This window comes from Myiozetetes cayanensis, unplaced genomic scaffold (genome assembly GCF_022539395.1).
Source record: "Myiozetetes cayanensis isolate MyiCay16 unplaced genomic scaffold, myiCay2020 scf27, whole genome shotgun sequence".
Taxonomy (NCBI): Eukaryota; Metazoa; Chordata; class Aves; order Passeriformes; family Tyrannidae; genus Myiozetetes; species Myiozetetes cayanensis.
In genome coordinates this window covers 615,313-637,294 of record NW_026087488.1, presented here as the reverse complement: position 1 = coordinate 637,294, position 21,982 = coordinate 615,313, and the positions used below count along the sequence as shown (strand labels likewise).

The 21,982-nt window shown below is 46.1% G+C and overlaps 1 protein-coding gene across 5 annotated transcripts in view; it reads left to right on the top strand.

Moving 5' to 3' along the window:
- Positions 1 to 21,982, top strand: part of SGSM2 (small G protein signaling modulator 2) — a 41,112-nt gene that overhangs the window by 7,770 nt on the left and 11,360 nt on the right. For 2 of the 5 annotated variants that reach the window (XM_050321563.1, XM_050321561.1), the window contains exons 3-15: positions 6,546 to 6,708; positions 8,709 to 8,870; positions 11,677 to 11,744; positions 12,238 to 12,383; positions 12,808 to 12,942; positions 13,368 to 13,492; positions 14,082 to 14,149; positions 15,182 to 15,345; positions 15,860 to 15,989; positions 17,312 to 17,446; positions 20,284 to 20,434; positions 20,986 to 21,050; positions 21,459 to 21,604. In XM_050321563.1, coding sequence (XP_050177520.1) covers positions 6,546 to 6,708; positions 8,709 to 8,870; positions 11,677 to 11,744; positions 12,238 to 12,383; positions 12,808 to 12,942; positions 13,368 to 13,492; positions 14,082 to 14,149; positions 15,182 to 15,345; positions 15,860 to 15,989; positions 17,312 to 17,446; positions 20,284 to 20,434; positions 20,986 to 21,050; positions 21,459 to 21,604 — 1,658 coding nt within the window. The remainder of the gene's footprint in view (positions 1 to 6,545; positions 6,709 to 8,708; positions 8,871 to 11,676; positions 11,745 to 12,237; positions 12,384 to 12,807; positions 12,943 to 13,367; positions 13,493 to 14,081; positions 14,150 to 15,181; positions 15,346 to 15,859; positions 15,990 to 17,311; positions 17,447 to 20,283; positions 20,435 to 20,985; positions 21,051 to 21,458; positions 21,605 to 21,982) is intronic. The other 3 variants (XM_050321562.1, XM_050321565.1, XM_050321564.1) reach the window with 3 other exon arrangements.

The window sequence follows — 21,982 nt, the reverse complement described above, 5'->3', positions numbered from 1 at the left end:
TAAGCAATTAAAAAACTTGTTTAAGTCAGCTTCATACAGCAAACGCACTGGAACATGCTTTATTCACGAATGTCCAAGACACTGTTACCTGAATGACGGTCTTTATGTTCTTAATATATAGTTTGAAATGAGTCCCAGGAGTTTGTTGTCTTTGAATAAATATTTTGGGTGCATTAAATGAAATAATCCTGAATTCCCATGCTGTAAGCTAATTGCCGTAGACTTCAGGTGAGTTATTGAGGGCTGGGATGTGTTACAATCAAAATATATGTTGTTTAGATGTAAATCCAGCATGCCTGCTTGGCAAAGGGAATGTACTTACTTGGGGGAAGGCTGGCGCTAAACATGACTGAAAATAGTAACTTGGGCACTGTCAAACATGCAGAACTTGGTTTCTCAATCAGATTTCAATTCAAATTAAGGAAGGGATGAACTGCACAAAAAGCTTTTTTTGGCCTGAATAATAAATCTGCTCCCAGTAATTAAACCCACTAATTAAAATGTACAGAATCCCTTTGAGGCTGAACTGAGAGGCCAGTTCTGATTTTGAGCTGCAGAACGGTATTTAATGTTGTGCTTGGGGCTTCTTGTAAACCTCCTTTGAGGATGGCAGGTCTGCATTGCACATGTCCTTGGGATGTGAATGGGTGATTTGCTCTGGAAGCAACGGCCTGGGAAACCTTTGGTAGTTGCTGGACATGGTGGTTGAGGAGGGTGTGTGAGGAGGTAAATGGATGGGTGAGGAGATGGATGGATGGATGCATGCATGGAGGGGTGGGTGGGTGTGTGAGGAGGTGAATGGATGGGTGAGGAGATGGATGGATGCATGCATGGAGGGGTGGGTGGGTGTGTGAGGAGGTCCATGCAGCAGCTGTGAGTGCCCCGGCCAGCTCTACGGGATCCCCCCTTTCCTTTGTGGGTGACTTCCACATCTGTAAGCACAATGTGCCAGGTAGTAGGTGAATATTATCATACTACTTCTTCTCAGTACAGTTACTCTCATGTGTTCCTGTCAGTTGTGCAGCAGCTCCTTCAGCCTCCCCATGTTTCCTTCAGTCAGTGAGACTCAAATATGATCTTGACTTGGCCAGGTTGTGGTAGCTCAGAGCTGGGCTGCAGGCTGAGGATGAAAATGGCTGCATTTGTGAAGCGCTCCTGCGCTGGCATTATTAGTCTCATTTTGGTGCTCTTGCTCTTAAGCTGTGTCTGTGTAGATGAGGACTGCACAAGCATTTATTGTTCTTGGAAGCAGAGTGAGGACAACTGTCACCCACAAGTGCTTCTGAGATGTCTGTGCTTCAGGCTTTAATTCCCCACTCAAGACCTGATGTGTGGGCCATCCATTGCAGTTTCCTTTCACAAGCCCTGGGGCACTTACACTTGGATAATCATCGGTGTAAGATGCTTCCTTCTTGGAAAATAAGTAGAGGGAATGGTTATTTGGAATAGCTCTGAGTCAGTCAGGATCTGTTCACAGCAAAAGGACTGGTGTGTTCTGAGAAACAGAACATGCTCTTGGGTCCTCTTCACATTTTAGAACCAATTTTGTGTATAATAGGATTGCAGTTATAAGAATGGACTTTCTGTCCAACAGTTTAACAGTTACTTCCCAGCTTCCTAAAGCAGATGAGTACTACACTCATTCTGGAGGTGGGAGGCAGTAGGAAAGCAATTGTGTGGCTGCATTTTCTGGAGCCACGTGCTTAGTTGAGATCTTCAGGCCCTGTAAATGTTTGTAGGAACACAGTCAAATAGCATTGGCAGAAGTCATGGATGAGTCTCTGTCAAAGCTGGCAGTGGAAAATTGAATATGGCTGGTGACTCCTGGAGGTATTTTGGGGATGGATTGGTGTGTGAGCTGCAGGAATGCCCAGCAGTGCTGGTTAACAACCTCTGCTGCTCACAGACACAAGGGTTAACCACAGCAGTGTGTTAGTTGTGCAACTGTTGCCTTCATTGGTCCTATGATGACTTGTTATCCCATTTTGCACTAAGTTAATTGTGTTTAAAAGAGATCTAATTAGGAACCCAGGAGTGCATGATGCTGGAGCTCATGTTTTGTTCTCATTCAGGACCTGAAATCCAGGCAATTATCAGAGTCACCAAACGTCACGATTGCCAGCCCCAAGCAATGAAAAATCATGAGTCAGAAATCTTTTACTTCATGGCCCTAAATTACAAGGCTGGATTAAAGTTCATGACAGGAAAATAAAATCATATGAGGGATAGAAATGTATCTCTTAAGTACATTTCTTACCCAGAGGTTCTTATCCAGTGGTTTGCTTTGAGAGGGTACAGCTTTCAGAAGAATATTCAATAGCCACAACTTGCAGTAAAATTGTGGAAGGCAGCAATGTGGGAAACTGTTGATTTTTAAGGCAAGAAGTAAATTCCTGATAGAAGCCCTTTTCCTGTCTCCTGTTTAAAAATATGGCACCAAAGTGTTGACAGATGAAAGGAACTGGAAATTGACGTGGAGCTGTTCTGGACCTCATTCATGGAGTGACCTGAGTGTCCACACAACGAGCTGTTCCTATCGCTTGCAGTTGGAGTGGCAGCCTTCCACTTCTTCTGAAAATCAGCCCCATTGGGAAGAGATATACTAGCTCCGATGAAACAATTTTTTAACTGCACGTGTTATAATCTGTTGTGCTTTTTAGAGAACTCTGCTCAGTATTTTACTTTAATCCTGGGCCATTAATTGGATCATATTCAATATTTAGAGGAACGTCTGTAATTTTGATTAACCCTTAACGGTGTTTAATGGAAACGCTTCCATTTCCTGAAGGAGCAGATTTGGGTATCTCCTCTGCAGTGCTTTGCTGCTGGGCTGACACACAGGTACAGCTGAGTCTCACCTGCTCAGCATGCCCTTCTCAGTGGCACAGCATGCTGGAACCTGGCAGTAAAACTGTTTTCAGACTGGGCAGATCTGTCATTATCTGGGTAAAGCAACAGCAGCTGGAGATCGTGAGCATCTGATGTCTTCTTTATCATCCTCCTCTTTTCACTTGTTCTTAATTTCTTCAGCCTCATGAATTCGATTCCCTGTGCACAGTTTCCATGAAAACAAGGTATTTAGCTGCAGTATTTCTTCCTGTCTAAGGAAAATCTCATCTGCTAAATATACCCCATAAATTATCCTTCCACAGGCCTTCTTCTCTCTGCTCACCACCCTTCCAGCCCCAGAACTCTCATTTCACACTCCATTAAGTCATGTCAAGATTTTCCTAGAGGCAAAAAAGAAGAAAACCGAACTTGTTCACCTGATTTTGCAACAAGTAGCTGCGGTGAAGTCATAAAAAAGTGACATTTTCCAAAGCTTGGTGGGCACCATGATTATTTGAACTGTAAATCAGTAATATATCTGCACTTCATTAAATTCAGCAGTGGACACTGCAGGGAATGTTCCTCAAAACTGGCTGGAGTTAATGGATTTTTAGATGGCTGCTGTCAGTGGAACCATACAAGGGAATTACCTGAGCTGTGCTGATTTATTCCCAGTGCAGTGCTGCTCTTCCAATCTGTGTATAATGAGTTGCTGCCTTTTTATCTGGTGGGTTTTCATCTGTGTTTGTTGTAGGTACAGTGACTGTAGGCAGGCTCAGATCACACTGGGCTGTGCCCAGAGAGCTCACATAGTTATTGACCTGTACACACACATACCTGTATCCAAACGACCTGTGTGTACACAAGGCCAGCTGTTGATGCCTTTCTGATGTCACTTAGTGTCTTTTTAGAGTGTTAGATTCCAAAGAGGGGAAAATGGTTCATTTTTTTTTTAAATAGGTAAATAACTTCGTTTCCCTGTCCCATAGATATAACCCCTAGGAGGGTTTGTGTGTTACCTCTTTAGGCAGCAATCTGAGCTTTGCACTTTGTGACTCCAGGGGATTGCCTCTTTTTGGTTTATCAAAGAGCACCATTGCCAAGGTCCTCTCCTGTCCTTTAAAAGATTCTGCAGCTTGAGGTGACTCTTCTCCCATTGTGTTCAGGATGGGTTAAGTTTGCTTTCCAGCTGAGCTTGCCTGTGGGCAGTGCTGGCAAGGTGCAGTGAGATCAGTGCCTGCCTTGGACACAGAGCCAAGGGAAAGCCCTGTGGGGCTCTGCCAGGCAACTTGTCCCTGGCTATGGTGCTGTGCCACTCTCATGCTGCTGACTGTGCTGGAGAGATGCCTTCCTGCTGTTCTGTGCTACCAAGGTGACATTCCAACAGTTCCCTGGGTTGGGATGGGATGGCACCTCTGTTGCAAGATGTGCTGCCCTCCTTGAATGTTTTGTAGTTAACTGGATAAAAGGCACGATGTGTTTGAAAGCACGTTCAGATCAAGTCAGATATCAATGGAAAGTCAGCTGTTCTGGAACAGTTCTTGTAGAAAGCAGCCTGGAGAAAAGAGCTGGAGACAACCAGTGCTGTAAGTCTCAGTCAGGGGATGAAGTGGAGGAGAAGGAAGTGCCCTGAGGGTCACACCGGCAGGGCTGTAACCTGCACCCTGATCTGAGGGTGCCTTACACATGGAACTGGACGTGCATTAATCTCTCATGCTGTGGAACATACATTTTGAGGCAATCCAGCAGTGAAGCCCAGTGTCTCTGATGTTACCCAAGTCCTTGTGATGAGAAGTGTCACAATGGACTAATTAAATATTGGGGCTTTAGAGACAGTCACTGTGGAAATTGCCCTCAGTGGCAGTGCAGCATTTATTAATAATTAAAGCTGTGCCTGCTGTGCTTTTCACTAAATTTGTTTCATTAATATTTTATTGTTTTAAAGAAATAAAAAGCAGTGGAGGTGGGAAGAGACCCTGTTTCCTAAGCAACAACAATGCACTTCTTTGCAGTTATTTTTAAAGGCAGGTTGCTTCGTTTAGGATTTGGAACCAATTATTGCTGCATTGCTCCAGGCGTCTGGGAAGCCGCTTCTCTTTTTTCTTTTTCTTTATTTCTAATTGAAAGGCAGAGCAAAGTGCTTGCTGGGTTAAGAGCTGCTGTGATGGTTGCTGGGGGGGAGGTAGGACGGTGATGTGAAGCACGTGCCGTGCTGCCCTCCCTGGGTAGTGCTGTCCCTGCGCTGTCCCCACGCTGTCCCTCACGAGCGCTGCTTGGCTCCAGCGGAGCTGGCCTGGCCATGGAGGTGTCGCTGGTGCGGGGCTCCTGCTCGTGGAGGTGTCGCTGGTGCGGGGCTGCTGCTCGTGGAGGTGTCGCTGGTGCGGGGCTCCTGCTCGTGGAGGTGTCGCTGGTGCGGGGCTCCTGCTCGTGGAGGTGTCGCTGGCACAGGGCTCCTCTCGTGTCAGACGACAGGCACTGCCTCTGCCGCCTGCAGGTGCCCTGTGATCACAGAGGAGGTTCCTGCTGGGAGCTGGTGGCTGGCAGGGTCACGCAGGGATGTTCCACGAGTGCTGGTCCTCCTTCCAGGGAACAGGCTGTTGTGCCTGATGGGATGGTTGTGTTCTGGGCAGTAGTTCTGGTTGGAAGTGCACCAGTGTGGGAAGCAGGGTTAGACCTGCTGCTCATTGGCCGTGTCTGATGCTATCGAGCTGGTGTCCAGAGAGAACAGGAGTCTGCCCAAGCTGAGGCCACTGGCACTGCCCTGTTCAGAGAGTCTGCTTTTTGCTGCTCCTCTGGGTTCAGCCCAGGCAGGACCCTCTAGGCAGGAGGTTTTCCTGTGTGGCCCTCAGCCTTGCCTGGGACTCGGGTTAGTTTCCAGGGCCTGAGCAGTGCAGACAGGTGTTTTACAGATGCGGGCATTCAGGTGTCGTGGGATTTGGAGCCTTCAAGTCCAATAAGGAGAAGAGTCTTCAAGAAAATGTTCAACACCTGACAGTGTTGGGCGTAAAGTGCAACAACAAAAAGCTGCCTTCTCTCAAAATGAGCCGCTGAGTGTTGGGTGAGAGGCAGAGAGTATTGGAGCAGATGGAGAGCCATGTGTTACTGTAAGGAGCATTTCATGTGGCAATTGGAGCTGTGGTTTCCCTCGGGGCTGCCCTACTGTCAGCCAGTACAGGAGAGCTGGGTGCTCATGCAGACCCTGTGATGGCTGCCCTGCCCGTGTGGGCTGTGCTGGGCACACCTGGCACTACGGCTGGATCTTCTCTTCCCTGTGAATGAATCCTTCCCCCCTTTGTATGAGCAGTGTTGACTGTGTGAGTCATCTGCAGTCTCACTTTAAAAGTCGATAGACGGGGAAAGCTTATTTTTTGTTCTGGTTTGTTGTTTGTTTTTTTAATTTGTATTTCTTTTGTTTCCTGCAGCAGGTTACACGAGAGCTGGATAGATTTCTGCTGCAGTCTTGCAAGGCTGACATAGTGCAGTGCAGTGCTTTACTAGTGCCATCAGGGTGTGTTACAGTGTGGTTCTGTGAGTCTGTGGTGTGCATGGTGGGGTGAAGTTACTGGGAGAGTTCAGTTTGTTTATATACTGCCATTATCTGTACGTTACAAGGTGCCTGTAGTTGCAGATTAGACACACGCCGGCATGCTGTGATTCTGAGCTGCAGTGTGTCTGTGTGCCCGTCTCCCTAACGCTGTCCGTGCCCTGTCCCGCAGGCGTGGTGGAGGCGTGCCTGCTGCACATGCTGAAGCGCAGGGCTGCCGGCTTCCTGCGCACCGACAAGGTGGCCGCGCTCTTCACCAAGGTGGGCAAGACGTGTCCCGTAGCTGGAGACGTGTGCAAGAAGGTGCAGGAGCTGCAGCAGCAGGTGGAGAGCAGGTGAGGCTGAGCTCTGTTTGTCAGCAGAGTTCATGCAGTGTGTGTGTGCAGCGTGCTGGGGACACACAGACTGCTCAGTGAATTCAGGGGCCTTCCTGGGCCATGGATCTCATTGGTGGCTGTAACAATAAGGCAGATGTTTGTGTTTGATCAAGCTGGCAGCAAGCAAAGGGACAAAGGTGGGGAACTGGGGCTTTGGTGTTTCATTGTGCTTCTCAATACAGCAGAGCAGCACGTCCAGCCCACACACAGCAACAGAAGTGACTAATTACTGGTGATTTCAGAGGCCTCACAGTTGGGGTATGGTGGACCAGCTTGGTGGGAAGGGAGTGGGTGGAAAGAGGAACCAAAGAACAGACTTACTGAAAAGCTGTTTTGGCATGCTTCTGTCAATCCAGTGACAGATTTGTGGGTATCATGGTAGGAATAGTTAAGTTAATGGATACAAAGACTGATGGGAGGAAGGATAATATAGGAAAGCCGTTAAGTACATACTGGACTTGAGCACAACAGAATGTGTCCTGGAGTCAGGGACTAGAGATTACTCGAAGTCTTAAATTTCTTGCTGCTGGTGAGTAGTGCAATTAAAATTTTCCATGTGGTTCTGCTAATGGAGTCACAGTGCATGAGGCTGTGGGAGGAGTGTCTTATCCTGTAAGCTCAGGACAGGACCGTTTCTTCTTCTGTTTGTAGGCACTGCTGAGCCCTGAGAGCTCTTTGTACATCATAGGAACTTTTAGCCTCTGATCAACTTGCTGTAAGAAGGGCTTTGCCAAGAGAGCTTAACTTCTTGTTCTTTTGAAGTCTTCAATTATTGACAGTTGTTTAAATTAGCATTTATATTTCTGTGTTATTTTCTGGCATTTATCTTTATTAGACTTGTAGTTATCAGGCTTTGTTATGTAGTATGTGCAGGTATGTACCTATTTTTGATATATTTTTAATTGCGTGCCTACTGATACCAACTGGCATTTTATTAATTTTATTCTTTTAAATGTTGGGAAGAAGGATGCTTTCTGTTGAAAATTCAGCAACCTCTCCTGGTTAAGAGTTCACACAACCCCCTCTCTAACTGCTAGAGATTTTTGTCCGTGTCCTCTGACAGAAGGGAGCAAATTGCTTAAATTCTGTGGTTTCTCTTGGAATTTTGTGGTTTTCAGCTATTAACAGCCACAGCTGTGGAAAATATGCACAGTAAAGAGACTAATGGGAGGTGTGCAGGGGGTGGACTCGCTTCACTGGGTGTGTGAAATGAGACAGGAGGGCTGGAGCTGCCTCGCTGGTCCTGAGGCTGTGGCTCAAGAAAGCCCCTGTTCAGGATGCAACCAAACACACTCGAATTGCTCAGATGTCAGTGCTGTCGTGTATTTCTTGCCTTGTACAGGTGCTCTCATGGCCTCCTGGAGGACTAGGGACTCTGTAAATGCAGAGAGGAATTACAGATGCCACCCCAAACAAATGTGTTTGCTCTTTGTAACTGAGCAGTTTCCTGAAAGGGAACCTGAGTGCTAGTAAAGAACAGGATCGTTTGAGAACATGGATTTTCTGCTGCAGATTGTTGATGTCAACAGTTTCTTTCCTCATTGAGGCAAAACTGAACTTTCTGCTATTTTAAGGGGAAAATTTTCTGGGAAAGAGATTAAAAGGGTTGCTGTTCCCCTCTCAGCCCAATGCAGAAAGCCAAGGCAATGTGCAGTGCTGTGCAGCAGGAAGCTGTCCCTGTGAGCTGGATAATCTTTACAGACTCCTTCTGTAAATAACTCAGAACTGAGGCACCCTGAATCCTTAGAGCCGTGATTTTCAGCAAATCCCTGATGGTGGTCTGACTAGAACTCCACACCCCAGAGGGAGTGAGTACTCACCCAGTGGTGCAGACAGCTCGTATACAGATACTGCACTGGCCAGACACAGCATGTGTTCCAACACCTCCCCACGTGGAGAGCTCTCTGGGAGAAGGGCAGTCGGAATTCTGACTACTTTTACTTTATCACCTTCTGCAGGAAAAATCAGCCAAGTGGTCAGGAACCCCTCAAGAGGCAGGGATCAACCACAAGCAAAACACCTGTCCTGACACCTCAGGCCATCAAACACATCTGGGTTCGGACAGCCTTGATTGAGAAAGTGCTCGACAAGATTGTGCAGTACATTGTTGATAACTGCAGGTAAGAAAAGAAGCAGAAACAGGGATTTGTTGTACTGATGCTGTGTTTAGGTATCTGCAACAAGGGATTTCATCAAAAGTCTTCAAACCTCTGTGATGCAGAGTTCTGGTCAGATGAAAAACAGTTGCACAGACCTTTAGAAAAAAATAAACGTCTGTTTTTAATCACTGACGGTGTTTCAGGCTTACAAAAATTGTTATCAGACATTCAGCTTTCCAGAAATCAGCTAAAAACCCTAACTTGAAGTATATTAGGTGTGCAGATTCTAATGGGACCTAGACCTTAGTGGAATAGGAATGTCTTCCAAAAGGTCACGAATTGAAAATAATCCTTTGGAATTTTAGGATGTCAGGGAGGAAAATGCCCTTTGTAGATGAAAGAAGGGAAAATTAAAACAGGAGGAGTTAATGACATAAAACCTTAAGGTTGTGAAAACAGGTCCTTTGAATCATGTTTCTTTTTTAGAAAAGTCAAGCTCTGTGTAAAATGAATCTTCCCTTGCAAAACCAGAGAAAAGCATCAGTGCTTTATGGATGTATTCCACAGGGACTTCCTAAGAGGAAAAGACAAGTTCTCTCTGTTCTGTCATTGCTTCCTGCTGCCCAGGATCAGCTGTGGTTTCCCAAGGGGTGGCTCTTAACTCTTACCCTTCCTGCCCTCCCATAACTGATGATACAAAAGACTTATGGGGCACACTGGGGACCATTTCCCATAAAAAGATAAAGGGAGGGGCCCTAAAGCTTGATGTGGTCCCAGAAAGGTATGTATCTGTCTGCTACCACTGCAGTTTGTTTGGAGGGGTCCTCCTGTCACTGCACACTGGGGGCCACATTCTTGCCCATCAAAGCCCAGGGATCTGAACAAGGATGAGAACTAGGGCAGAGCAACTTATTTTCACAGTATTTTCCAAGTTTGCATTACTGTTTTCCTTGTCATCAGCTTTATTTTCATGATGTATCTTCCCACTAAAAAGCAAGAGAATGGAAGAAAGGTTTTTGTGCTGTTCAAGCAAACTGTTGCTCTGGGATGTGTAATCCCAGCTTGGTTTATGAGCTGTGTGCAGCAGAGACGGAGGGAGGGTTGGCTGTGTCGCAGAGACAGAGTTAATGAAAGCATTTCAGTCCTCTCTCTCAGTGTCTGTGGATACATGGGCCAAGGTTTTTTTTATTTCTTTTCCATATAATCCACCAGGAGATAAGAGAGTTTGCTCTCAGTTTTTCCATTACTGTGTGTTGGAGATGTTCACCTTGTTGCCTTCCCCATCCTTTAGATGAGTTAGGATCAGGTCCTCAATTGCAGGTGTGTGATTCTGAGAACCTGATTTGGTGAATAAAACAAACCTCTTCCTAAGGCTTGTTGCCATGCATTTTTGACATTACTGCCCAAGTGCTCCATGGTCATATCCTTCAGCTGTCCTAGAGGAGGAGCAGGTGCTTTAGAGTTTGAGCCCCATCTAGTGAACAGACCATAGAGGACAGTGGCATTCAAGAAATGTGGGTGTTTGGATTTTTTGGCCATGTGGTTTTGTAAGGCAGCTTTGCCTGCTGTAGTGTCAACTTCAAGGTCATTGCAGGAGCTGCTGTTTGTCGCAGTTCATTGTTCCTGACAGTGTTTCGAGGCGATTCCTCACAGATGAAGGAGGTGTTTAGGAGTGTGTGGATTGTTTTGTCTCTGTGGAAAATGGACAGAATTGCTTGCAGAGAGTTATTGTTTGTCTCCATATTGCAATAGTGCCCAAAGCCCCAGATCAAATATACTGGGTAAACACACTGAGCACAAGGCAAGCTCCTGCCTCTCAAGAGCTCCGTTAAAAAATAGATGAGGCAGAATGAGCATATTGAGGGGAGGTGACTTGCCTGGAATTATCACAGCTGATCGGGGCAGAATGTGCATTCAAAGTAGGGATGGTGGTCAGCTGGTTAAATGTAGAAGTCTGGGGTGTAGGTTTATTGAATTAGTGGTTCCAGGCTCCTTTTATGCTCCATGGAGATCTAGTCAATGTTATTGATATAATTTAGGAAATTATCTGCTTCTAAAGCAGATGTCTAAAATAAACTAAATTTAACTAAATAAACTAAATCCATAGCATTCTTACCATATGTTTTAATGACCTCTAAACACAGTTCAGGACACACTGTGTTGTAAAAGCCTTCTTTAGCTGCAAACCCAACACAGCACTTCTTCACGTGGTCAGTGAACGAGCCAGTCAAACTCCATTAGAGCTTTTAGAGGAGATGCATTGGTGATTTCTGGATAATCCCAGCCACTACTTTCCCTCTACCTCTCAAATTCAGGGAATATTTGGGATTTGGATCCCTTTGGTCATGCCTCTGGCTGTTCAGATACACAGTTTTCTTATTAGCCCAATGTGTTAGAACCGTAACCAAACCCAAGCTTTGAAATGAGTTCTGCTCCAGTGCATGCACAGCACTCGAGGCCTGATCCTGCTCTCAGCCATGGTAACACTTACAACTAAACTCTTAGACCTTCCCTTTCATATAGATGGTCTCAGAATGAGCGTGTGGCCTCAGCTTTTATTAAGCATGAAGGTGACCTGGAAGGTGACCTCAGCAGTCCAGCTTCCCCCTGCACACACACTCGAATCCCACTGAACTGGGAGGGGCACAGCAGGTGCTGGAGGAGCCTGTCTGGCTGCTCTGTCCTGCTCTCTCTGCTTCCTTTGGCTGCTTTCTGGTAAGCACTAACGTGTGATATCAGGTCAAGGGACTCATGCTACCAGGAGGCATAAGAGCTTTCAAAAATACCAACCAGTGTTTTTAATTGGGCTCTCATCTTTTATTCCTAGTAAATATTATGAGAAAGAAGCTCTACTCGCAGATCCTGTTTGTGGCCCAATACTGGCTTCTCTTCTAGGTGAGTTCTTGCAAAGTTACTTCTTATGCTGAAGAAATAAGTTGTTTCTTAAAACATTTTGTATTATAACACTGTTACAAGAGGTAGTTTTTATCTCTCACATGTAGTTTAGCTATTTATAACAGAGCCACACAGAAGATGTTGTTTTGTTGCTTATGAGCCCAGTACAGACTGGTCATCTGGTTTTATTATTAATTTTTGGTTGGATCAGAAAACAGAATGGGAGTCGCTTTTTACTGAATGCTTGCTGGCAGATTGTAACTGCTAATGCTGCTGTGGCAGGGCATTGTGGCCTACAGGAATCCTTTGACACAGCCCTAGGTAATAGGACCTGATATGTGTTGTCTGTGTTACGGGCTGATCCTGTAGGATCAGAGATCATTCATACTCACTTGGCTGGAGAAGGAAGTCTCACCGTCAGTGCTCAGCCAGCAGGATAGGACCATGTGTTTGTGAACAGCTCAGAAGGTTTCTCTCCTGGCTGTTTTCCCAGTTGGTCCATGTGCTCTGGAGTACACCAAGCTGAAGACAGCCGATCACTACTGGACAGACCCTTCGGCCGATGAGCTGGTCCAGCGGCACCGCATCCAAGGAGTCCATGGCCGCCAGGACTCTCCCTCCAAGCGCCCAGCCCTGGGAGTAGGTATTTACTGTGCAGCTGTTTCTGAGTTAAGTACAGACTGATAATAAAAACAGCCTCACGAGGGAGAGATCTGAATCTGGAACAACCTTTCTGTTCTGTAATGGAGCCTTTATCACAGATTAGGAGTCCATTTGGGCCCCAATGTCCTCCTTATCTCAACGTAGAAAAGCTTGAGATCCAGCCCTAAATTCTGTGGCTTTTGACAGTTGAGATCTGGCCAGGTAACTCACAAGAAATTCTGAGCTGCTGTGGTCAGGCCTGAGTAAGAGTCCAGGTGATTTCTCTGCAAAGTCTCCTGGCTCTTTCTACAAGAGTTCCACTCTGTGGAGACTGGTCTCAATGACGCAGTTCCTGGGTTACTGCCCTGCCAGTCCAGTTGTCCCTGTCCCACCTGACCTGCCCTGTGTGTGTCTGTGCCAGATCCGGAAGCGCCATTCCAGTGGGAGCACGTCAGAAGATCCCTTCGCTGCGTCGGCGAGGGAGTACGTGGAGTCACTGCACCAGAACTCCCGAACACACCTCCTGTACGGCAAAAACAACGTCCTGGTCCAGCCGGTGAGCGGGGGAGTGCTGGGCCAATGGCTGGCACTTGAGAAGTCAGTGGGGTAGGGGAGGGTTCAACTCAGGCTTGTCAAGGGCTCAGGGCAGTGCTGCCTTGACTCTGTTATGCTGAGGTAGGTTAAGACATGACAGATGCTTTCACTGCTGCCCCGTGTGAATGTGAAGTGGGCCTGTAGGCAGGAACAAACATACTGGACCGTATTTCATAAACCTGGTGACTCTGTTGTGATTTTCCCCCTCTTTCTAGTAGTAATATTAAATACCAGTATTTGTTAAGGTCGTTAAGGTTTCCCTCTGCAGTTCCCAGATAATGCACCTCTGAAATTTAAGGGGCATAGGAACACTGGAACATATATTTTGTACAGGTACTTTGTGCACTTTAGTCACCTGGGTTTTCTGTTTGTTGCTTCTGTGAGCAGAAAGATGACCTGGAAGCAATTCCTGGGTATCTCTCCCTTCATCAGTCAGCAGATAATTTGACATTAAAATGGACTCCAAACCAGTTGATGAATGGAACCCTTGGAGATTCAGAGCTGGAGAAAAGGTATTCATTACACTCAGGAAAGATGGGAAGCATTCACAGTGTTTATTCCTTGTATACTTGACACCATGACATAAGTGTAACAAGGCTGATTTAATGGAAGGGCTTCTGAATAGTGTCTGCATTGGTGTTGGACAGCTTGGGTTCTCTTCCTGTTTTGTCATAGATGAAGCAACTTTCCAAGGGTCCTGTCCTGCATTTGCATATAACACCTTTTCTAAAGGAAAGCAAAAGCCTGCTCTTTGATGTCTTCAGGAGAAAAGGCTCAACACAACCTTCTATCATTAGAATTCTTGTACATCCTTTCAGAGGCACCTGTGGCTGATCTCAGCCTCAAAAGAGAGACCTGCAGTGTCATTGTCTTTCATTAGATCAGTTATTCATTGGATTGGGGATTTTGTTTCAATAGGAAGACAGATAGTCTTGCACCAGGCAGGTATTTCTCCTCAGGGAATGCTTCCTTCAACCCCAGAAGCATGTTCTGAGATGCTTAATCCACACCATTCTGTTTCTGAAACTTCATGTGTATTTTTCGTAGCACATTAATGAATATGGAAAAAACAATGTTTCCTGCACTTTCCTTCCCTCTTAGTGTTTACTGGGACTACGCACTGATAGTGCCACTGAGCCAGATCGTCTGCATCCACTGCCATCAGCAACGTAAGCACAACCCGTCCTCTCCTGGGGTCCCCCCAGAGCCCCTTCCCGCCAGGGGAGTGTTAATGCTGCTGCCAGTTTATGTGGTGCCTCTTACAGTTGTTATAAACAGAGACAAATGCTTTTGCATCTTCAGCTACCTTCATTGAAGGGTCCAGGAAGGCTCCTGTGCCAGCACTCCAGTGTCAGCTGATTTCTGTGCTTTGGTTTTTCTGTGTGTTGGTTTTTTCTGGATGTCTGTGCAGAACAGCACTTACAGGAAGCTGTCAGAGGCAGGTATTAAACATGCAAGCTTTGGCTTTGTAAGCGCAGACCTCCATCCACTCAACATTTCAAAAAAGGAAGGGGGGAAAAGCACGTCTGTCAGCCTTGTCTACAGTGGGATCATCAGCCTGTAGAAAGAGCATGTGTGTAACCAGGCCACTCTCTGTCACCCTCAGACCACCCAGAGCTCATGAGCCCATTCTGCTCAGTGGAGGGAGAATCTGGAATACCATTTCTCTCCCACTGCTTTCCTGACCACAATCCTCAAGTCAGAATCACAGAGCAAAGACACAGAACATTTAGAAGTTTTATTTGGAGTCAGATTTGAGTTACAACTGGACTGAAGGACTTTTTGAACTAAGAGCCTGTTTTAGAAGACAGTTTAAATATTTTGCTTTAAAAAAAATCAAACCACGGCAAATACATAAGCAGGAGAGCTATTTGAACTGTCTTTTTTTCTCTCAGTGTCAGGAACACCTCTGACTAGTTATAGATGTGTGGGAAGGAGTGTTAAAACCTGCAATCCCAGCTGATAGAGGATGACAACTGCAGGAGGCCCGTCACAGCTTGCTTGTATCTTGAGGTTCTTTAGGACTAAAGGGCTGAGATCATCCCTAGATCACACTGTGTCTTACAGAGCTTTAGTTAACTACTTAGACATGATCACCAATAAAATTTATTTAGGAGGTAAGAGCAGAAAATAGAGGTTCTAGTGTAAGAAAATAGAGGTTCTAGTGTAACGGTGTGGACTCCCCTTGTCCTTCTTTGCAGCAGAAAGCAGATGGACACTAGTCTTGGTGAGTCAGGACGGAACTCAGAAGCCTCCACTGCACTTCCCCCAAGGAGGGCACCTCCTTGCCTTCCTGTCCTGTCTGGAAAATGGTCTCCTGCCTCGTGGTCAGCTGGAGCCACCACTGTGGTCACAACAGGGCAAGGTACTGTCTTTTCTGGTGGGCTGTTGTAGTAGGTGGGGCTGATCTTAATGTCCCTGATCCACAAGGTCTGGGCATTCATTTCCAACTGCTTTATAGTAAAGTGGGAGGCAAAATAACTCCATTTAGTCAAATTGGATTCTTATACAGATAGTCTGTAGAAATTGTTCATACCTTCATTGCCCCGTTGAGCAATGAACTGGAATCTGCTGTTGTATCAAAATACAACCAGGTGGTAGGAACAAGACTCGGATGGACTGGGACAGAGCTGCTGCTAGAGACTTGGAGCGCCCAGCTCCCATAGATTACAAGAAAAGGCTGGTTTACAGTGCACAGAAAATCATGTTACATGCCCCTGAACCACCTGCTGTGTATGACTCTACAGTTTTCTCCCTCACCTTCTCCCATCATGGAAAGTTTGGAGACTTAAAATGCTAGAGGTCTGTAGTGAGTGCTTAGTTTGTTGTACTCTGTTAGTCACTCATAGCTGAATGCATGGAATTGTTATTTTCTCTAGGGTAAGGTATTTCCAAAGCTTCGAAAACGAAACAGCAATAAATCAGTGGACCTGGAGGAGGTGCCAGCTGAGGACACGTCCACAGACTACGTGTTCAGAATTATCTATCCTGGACACAAACACGATAACAGTAAGTGCCTTTGTTCAGTTTTGTTTAAAAAAAAACAAACAAAAAACCAAACCAAACATCTGATAAAACCTTGAAGTGATATCCTGGGAAGTACCTGGAGGTAACAGACAAGCCAGATTTTTTTGCGTGGGGGGGGGAAGAGAAAAGCCCTATCACAGAATTTCACTGAGGAGATAACTGTGATCAACAGGTACAGCTTAGGTTTCCTTAATGCAGAGGGAATTGTTATCTTAGCAATGGAGTCGAGGTGGAGAATTCTATTTATATTTACTCTGTGTTTTGCAGAGGTAGTTTTCAAAATACTCCCCTGGGCTTGCAAACTAAAACCAAAAAGATTGCTTGACTAGCCAAGAGCAGTTTTGCTCCTGAAGTGAGAATATTTTTACTGGCCACACTGCTTGCTTATAATGTTGTTATTAGGATAAAAACCCCATAAACTCAACTCTTAAAGTACTCCAATAACTCCCTGGGCTCAGTTTTCCTGTCTTAGAAGCAAGTACTTAACAATGAACAAATAAAGGCTCTTCCAAGGAAACTAAATGAATTCCCAAGCACCAAACCACCTCATGTCATCAGTGAAAACAAATTCCTTACACGCAAGAAGGCATTTGAGTTAGTTCTCAAACAGCATGTTTGGTTTTATTCCCCTTGGCAAAGAAGCAAGAATTTCCCCAGAAGATCAGACCCCAAAGGTTGCAGGGGATTTGGAGTTACTGCAGCTGAAAAAGCAAGAATCCCCACTGTACCCTCCTTACTCCAGGGACTGGACCACAGTGGTGGCCAGGCTGTGTTAGGGCTCCTGGGCTGGCACAGGTAAGTCCATGCACACACCAGCAAAGCATGTTCTGCCTTTGCCTGGATGGAGAGCACTGCAGAGTCCAGGGGCACCCTGGGCACAGACCTGTGGGTGCTGTGCCAGGCGGAGGGGCTGGCGCCTGCTGCGGGGTCCCGGGCAGAGCTGGGGAGCCAAGGTCTGCTGTCCATAAGGGAGGATGAAGGACAGGAGCTAGTTGGAGCCAAGAATTCCTGCAGAGCTTTGCTGAAAAGCACACTCAGCTACTGCAGGCACTGGGAGCTTTCTCCTTTGCCATGGGACACGTGTGCTCTCACAGCCTGTGCACACTCAAAGGCTGCCCTGAGTTTGGTGGAACTGCTTTTTTCTGTAAGAAACTCATTTTTCATACCTGTTCACAGGAGCTTGTACCCTTGAGAAGAGGGCAGGATTTAGGTCCTTTGTCTTTGCTGACCATGTCCTTTTGAGCTTTCCCACAGAATCGAGTTCTCTCTTCTTATGCTCCTCTTTCACTATTTTCTTTGAGCAGTAACTATTAACTACCACCACTTAGCTGCCAGCCGCTCTACCTCTGTTGACGATGATGAGGAGGAGGAAGATAAGCTACACGCAATGCTATCAATGATCTGCTCTCGGAACCTCACAGCTCCTAATAGGATGAAAGGTTTTTATCCTCCTCCCCCTGTGTCCCAGAGCTCTCTTGCGGCTCCTTCCACTGATGCATACAACAGTGTTGGCATTATTGCAGGGAAAAACATTTCACTTGCACCGTGAAATCTGGAGATGGAGGTGATTTCAGAGAGGCTGGGAATGTGCTCACAGCCTGTGGGGAGTGGGAACAGCACCTTCCCTCTCCTTTGACATGCGTGCTGCTGAGCAGGCAAACCCCCTCTCTTTCCAGAGGCTTCCTGCCCCACTTCCATAAAGGCTGGACACTAGAGTAGGTTCTCAGAAGAGAAGGAGGGAGTGTAACAGTCTCTGTGTTCTCCCTCTACGAGCTGGCTGTGCGCAGAGTGGGGAGGGCAGCCTTGGGTTGGAGCATTGGGGCAGAACCAGTGCAGCAAGAGCAGTGATGTGCTGGGCACAGCCAGGAATGATGTGCCTGTGTGGGCAGGAGAGGGCAGGACTGTGGTGGGGGACAGTGTCGGCCCAGGGCTGGTTTGGGTACACAGGGCCACTCTGGACACTTCTGAGAGGTAGCAGAGGTATGCAGAGAAGGTTGTATGGAGGTGCAGTGCCTTTCTGGGGTCAGTGCTTTCATTCCACTTTGCATCCATAGGCTGGATGGGCTTCAGAGGATCAGCTGTGAGACTATCCACCACCCTCCACAAATCTGTCATCTAATTCTTTTCTTAAACAATTCATAACAGATTATTTAAGTTGGTATTCTCAAGGATTGTGTGCATTTGGCATCCAGTAGTGTAGTTCTGGATTCTGAGAAGTCCTTGCTTTCTCTTACACCTTTAAATAGTGGAGCAATGATTTGGGTTCCAAGTGATGTTGGCCCTGGGCTGTGGGACTGGCTGCAGGAGATGTTGATTGCCCTGCATCTCTGTACAGTGCTGAAGTTCAGGTTAGACAGGGCATGAACAGGTGTGCAAGGAGATCCTCCTAAATTCCTCTAGGCTGCCCACACCCTTATCCCAGGGGAGCAGCCCCTGGAAACTGATAAAACCCAGACCAAGTTAATAAAGAGTTCCTGGAAAGCATGGATGGAAAGAAGCTCTGAAAATAGAGTGTTCCCCCTGAAAAGAGATGCTGTTTTAGGAAGTTTCAGTGTGTCCTAACTGATCATGCCTGGATAGGGCAATCACGGGAAGGAAGAACATTTAACTCTGCCAGATACACGTTTAGAGGCCAACTGGTCTAAAGCATAAGAACACAATTTAGTCTTTAGTCAGATGATGGAAATTTTAAGTTATCCCACTAGAGTGGCTGTCAGGTGTCTGCTTTTGCTTATTTAATCTCAAAGGGAATGGCAGAGTTAGGGATGCATCTGCTGGACTAGCCTGTCTCGCCAGCAGCCCCGCTCCATAATGACAACACTGTTGTAGCAGGTTTGCCAGCCACTTGCTTTGACATTTTGCAACATGCTCGACTTTTGCATGTAGCTGAAGTTACAGATAAAACCACTATAATTAAATAAAAGATGCTGTTCACTCTAATTCTTCACTAATTCTGGTACCTTTCATCTGAATCTTTAGGTTCTGTGGGGTTCTTTCCTTGTTTCTCTAAAAAACAGAATAAAAAATCAAAACTGAAAAGCCCACTTTTCCTGTCCATAGAGGGGAGGCAAAAATGATCTAAAAATGTTTATCCGGTGGTTTTTATTTGAACCCAATAAGAAGCTGCAATAAATACTGGGTCATTCAGCTCCTTCCTGAAGAATTAAGGTGAAGAGCATTTTTGCATCACACTTTGTTTTGTGTAATGAAACACACATGACTGCTTCCGCATGAGCCTGTGCTTTTTCTGTTGACAAATGGTTTTACTCCACTCCTTCCTCACCTCTGCCCACTTGCTAATAGACAATCCTAAAATGCTTTGTGCTACCTTGATTTAAAATGCATGAGATGGTTTGGAATTGCCACCCCTCCCCCCCCAATGTCTGTTTGAAAAGCACGGCCCAGGGGACTGGATTTTGCTTATAAATGTTAATTTAATGACATAGGATGACATAAATCATGGTATTTGCCTTAATTTTAATCATGGGTGAGCTGAAAGGCCAGTTATTTATTATAAACCAAAAAACCCACGTGCTCAAATGGCAGTTGGAAAGGCTGAAGAACTGAAGCCAAGCTTTCTGGAGGAAACTGCTGATTTTTTGAGTTGCCTTCTTGAAGCTGGTTAAAAATAGGTGGAGCAGGGATAACTCAGGAACCTGCACTGTACTGTTGGATCCCATATTCCTGCAGAGTATCCTTTTATCAACTTGATGTGGACTTTAGCAGGACTGGAACTGTCTTTGTGCTGAATATTTTATAGGATCTGGTTCTGAGGGGGAAAGAAGCATCTTCTGAAAGTAACTGACTTGGTTTAATTTCTTTCATGCTCCAACTTTCACTCTAGCTGGACCAACAGTTCCATGGCTGATTCCAGGAACTGCAAAACGAAATTCTGAGGCCCGAATTAAATAGAAGGTCGGGCTAGATGATCTCTTCTGGCCATAAATAACATTTCCACAGCATTACACAAGAACCAGTTCAGTTGTTACTGCAGCACCCTTTTCTCTTTTCTCTTTTGAAACATGAACTGGGATGTGCATGGGCAAGAGAGGGGGAAAGGGTGAAGGGATTGGGCTTTCTGGAAAGGGCCCCTGCACAGCATGCAGCAGGTCCAGGTGTGCCCAGAGCAGTGATTCTGAGGATGCTGCTCTCCTGTGTCTGGAATCGAGGTTCAGAGCCTGCTGAGAAGCAAAGCATGAACCATCAGAATGCACAGAAGGAAGAGCAGGAAAGGGAATAGGCTGATGTCCTGCTGTCTTCCTTGGTTTTTCTGCAGACCCCGGCGAGATGATAGAGATGCAAGGCTTTGGGGCAAACCTGCTCTCGTGGCAGCTGGAGCACTGCAGCCAGGGCTCCTCCTGTGTCTCCTGTTCCACAGGCAGCTCTCCCTATGACATTCCCAGCTGCTGCAACTGCATCCACGACCGGTGAGCAAGCTGTGCAGGAGCTTTCCCGGGGGACTGTGTGCATGCCACAGGTAAAAGCAGGAAGGTTTTAGTGGTTGCAGCAACAGAGACAGAGTAACAATTTTCAAGTAGTTTCTAACATAAAAGGATGAACTTAGAAGCAATAAATTTAATTTATAGAACTAACCTATTAATCTACTCTCAAGTCACATTTTGATAGAAAAATTGCATCTAGTTCTTTTGCCTAGTGTAACATACTTCAGCTCTGGAATCATTATCTGTAACAAGTCATTAACAATTTCAGTGAAGGACAACAGCTCACCTCATTTGACGTGGACCTTTACAGGGTACCTGCAACACTGGCTGCATGTGCCAGGGGAATCTGTTTGGGGCCAAAACGTTGGTGGGGAAAATACTTTAAAGAGTGGAATTTGTTATTATTGTGTCCTTTAACTAAATAAATCTAGGTGCAGAGAAAGAACTGCTATGTGTAGGACATAGGGATCAGCATGAAATTCCTGATACTCTCTCTCCTCACAACCTGCCATTGTCCTGTTGATGCCTCTCCACAGAACTCCACTGAAGATGTTGTGTGAAAGCATGAAGAGGCAGATCATTTCCAGAGCCTTTTATGGATGTGAGTGAAGCTTCTTATATCCGGTGTGGTATCTTCATGCTTATCTAAACAACATGGGATGTTTGGTTTAGAAAGCAGTCTGACCCCAGCTGTATTGCTGTGAGTCAGAAAACCTCCAGATAGTAGGGTGGATGTGACTCCAGTGTCACAGCTTCATAATGCCAGTATCTTGAGGATTTTGCAGGTGGCAGTGGGTGATGTGTTGTGAAGACAGAATGTAGTTTGCCATGGCAGTGTAATAGGCTACCTGGATTTTACTAGTCCACGAAAGATCTGTTTAATCTTTGGCTGTCTTGTAACTCCTCGTTGGTACACAGTGCAGGGCAAGGCCCGTTCACAGAGGATGTTGGTGGCAGGTGTGAATGGCACAGGGCTGGGCACTGCTCATGTATGAACATTCCCCCCCAGGGCTGGCCCACTGCCGGCACTTGTCGACGGTGCGCACGCACCTCTCAGCCCTGGTGAACCACAACATCATCCCCCCGGACAGGCCCTGCAGCGCCGCCGGGGGCCTCACCAAGGAGGTCTGGAGCAAGTACCAGAAGGACAAGAAGGTCAGTAACATGACACCTTTATGTTCAGCTCCACACACGGCTGCCCTGGCCATGGAAGCACTTGGAATGGGCCTCAGGAAATATTAAAGGTGTTTTCTGGTCTCCACGGGGCCACTGTCTTGTAAGAATGAGCTAATTCTTAAAATCTCTTCTCTCCTTTGCTTCTCCGATGATGGCAAAGATATGAATTAACTTCAAAGCAACTGATCTCCTGATGACTCTAGTCTATTTCAAGTTAGATTATTTTCATGGGATATTTCACTGGATTTGAGCTAAGGCCCTAAAGGCTTGAATCAAGCTGCAAAATCTGTTTAGTGCCCTGCCTGTATTTCACTGTCTGCATACTCGGTGTGAAGTGTCTTTGAGTGTGCATGAGGA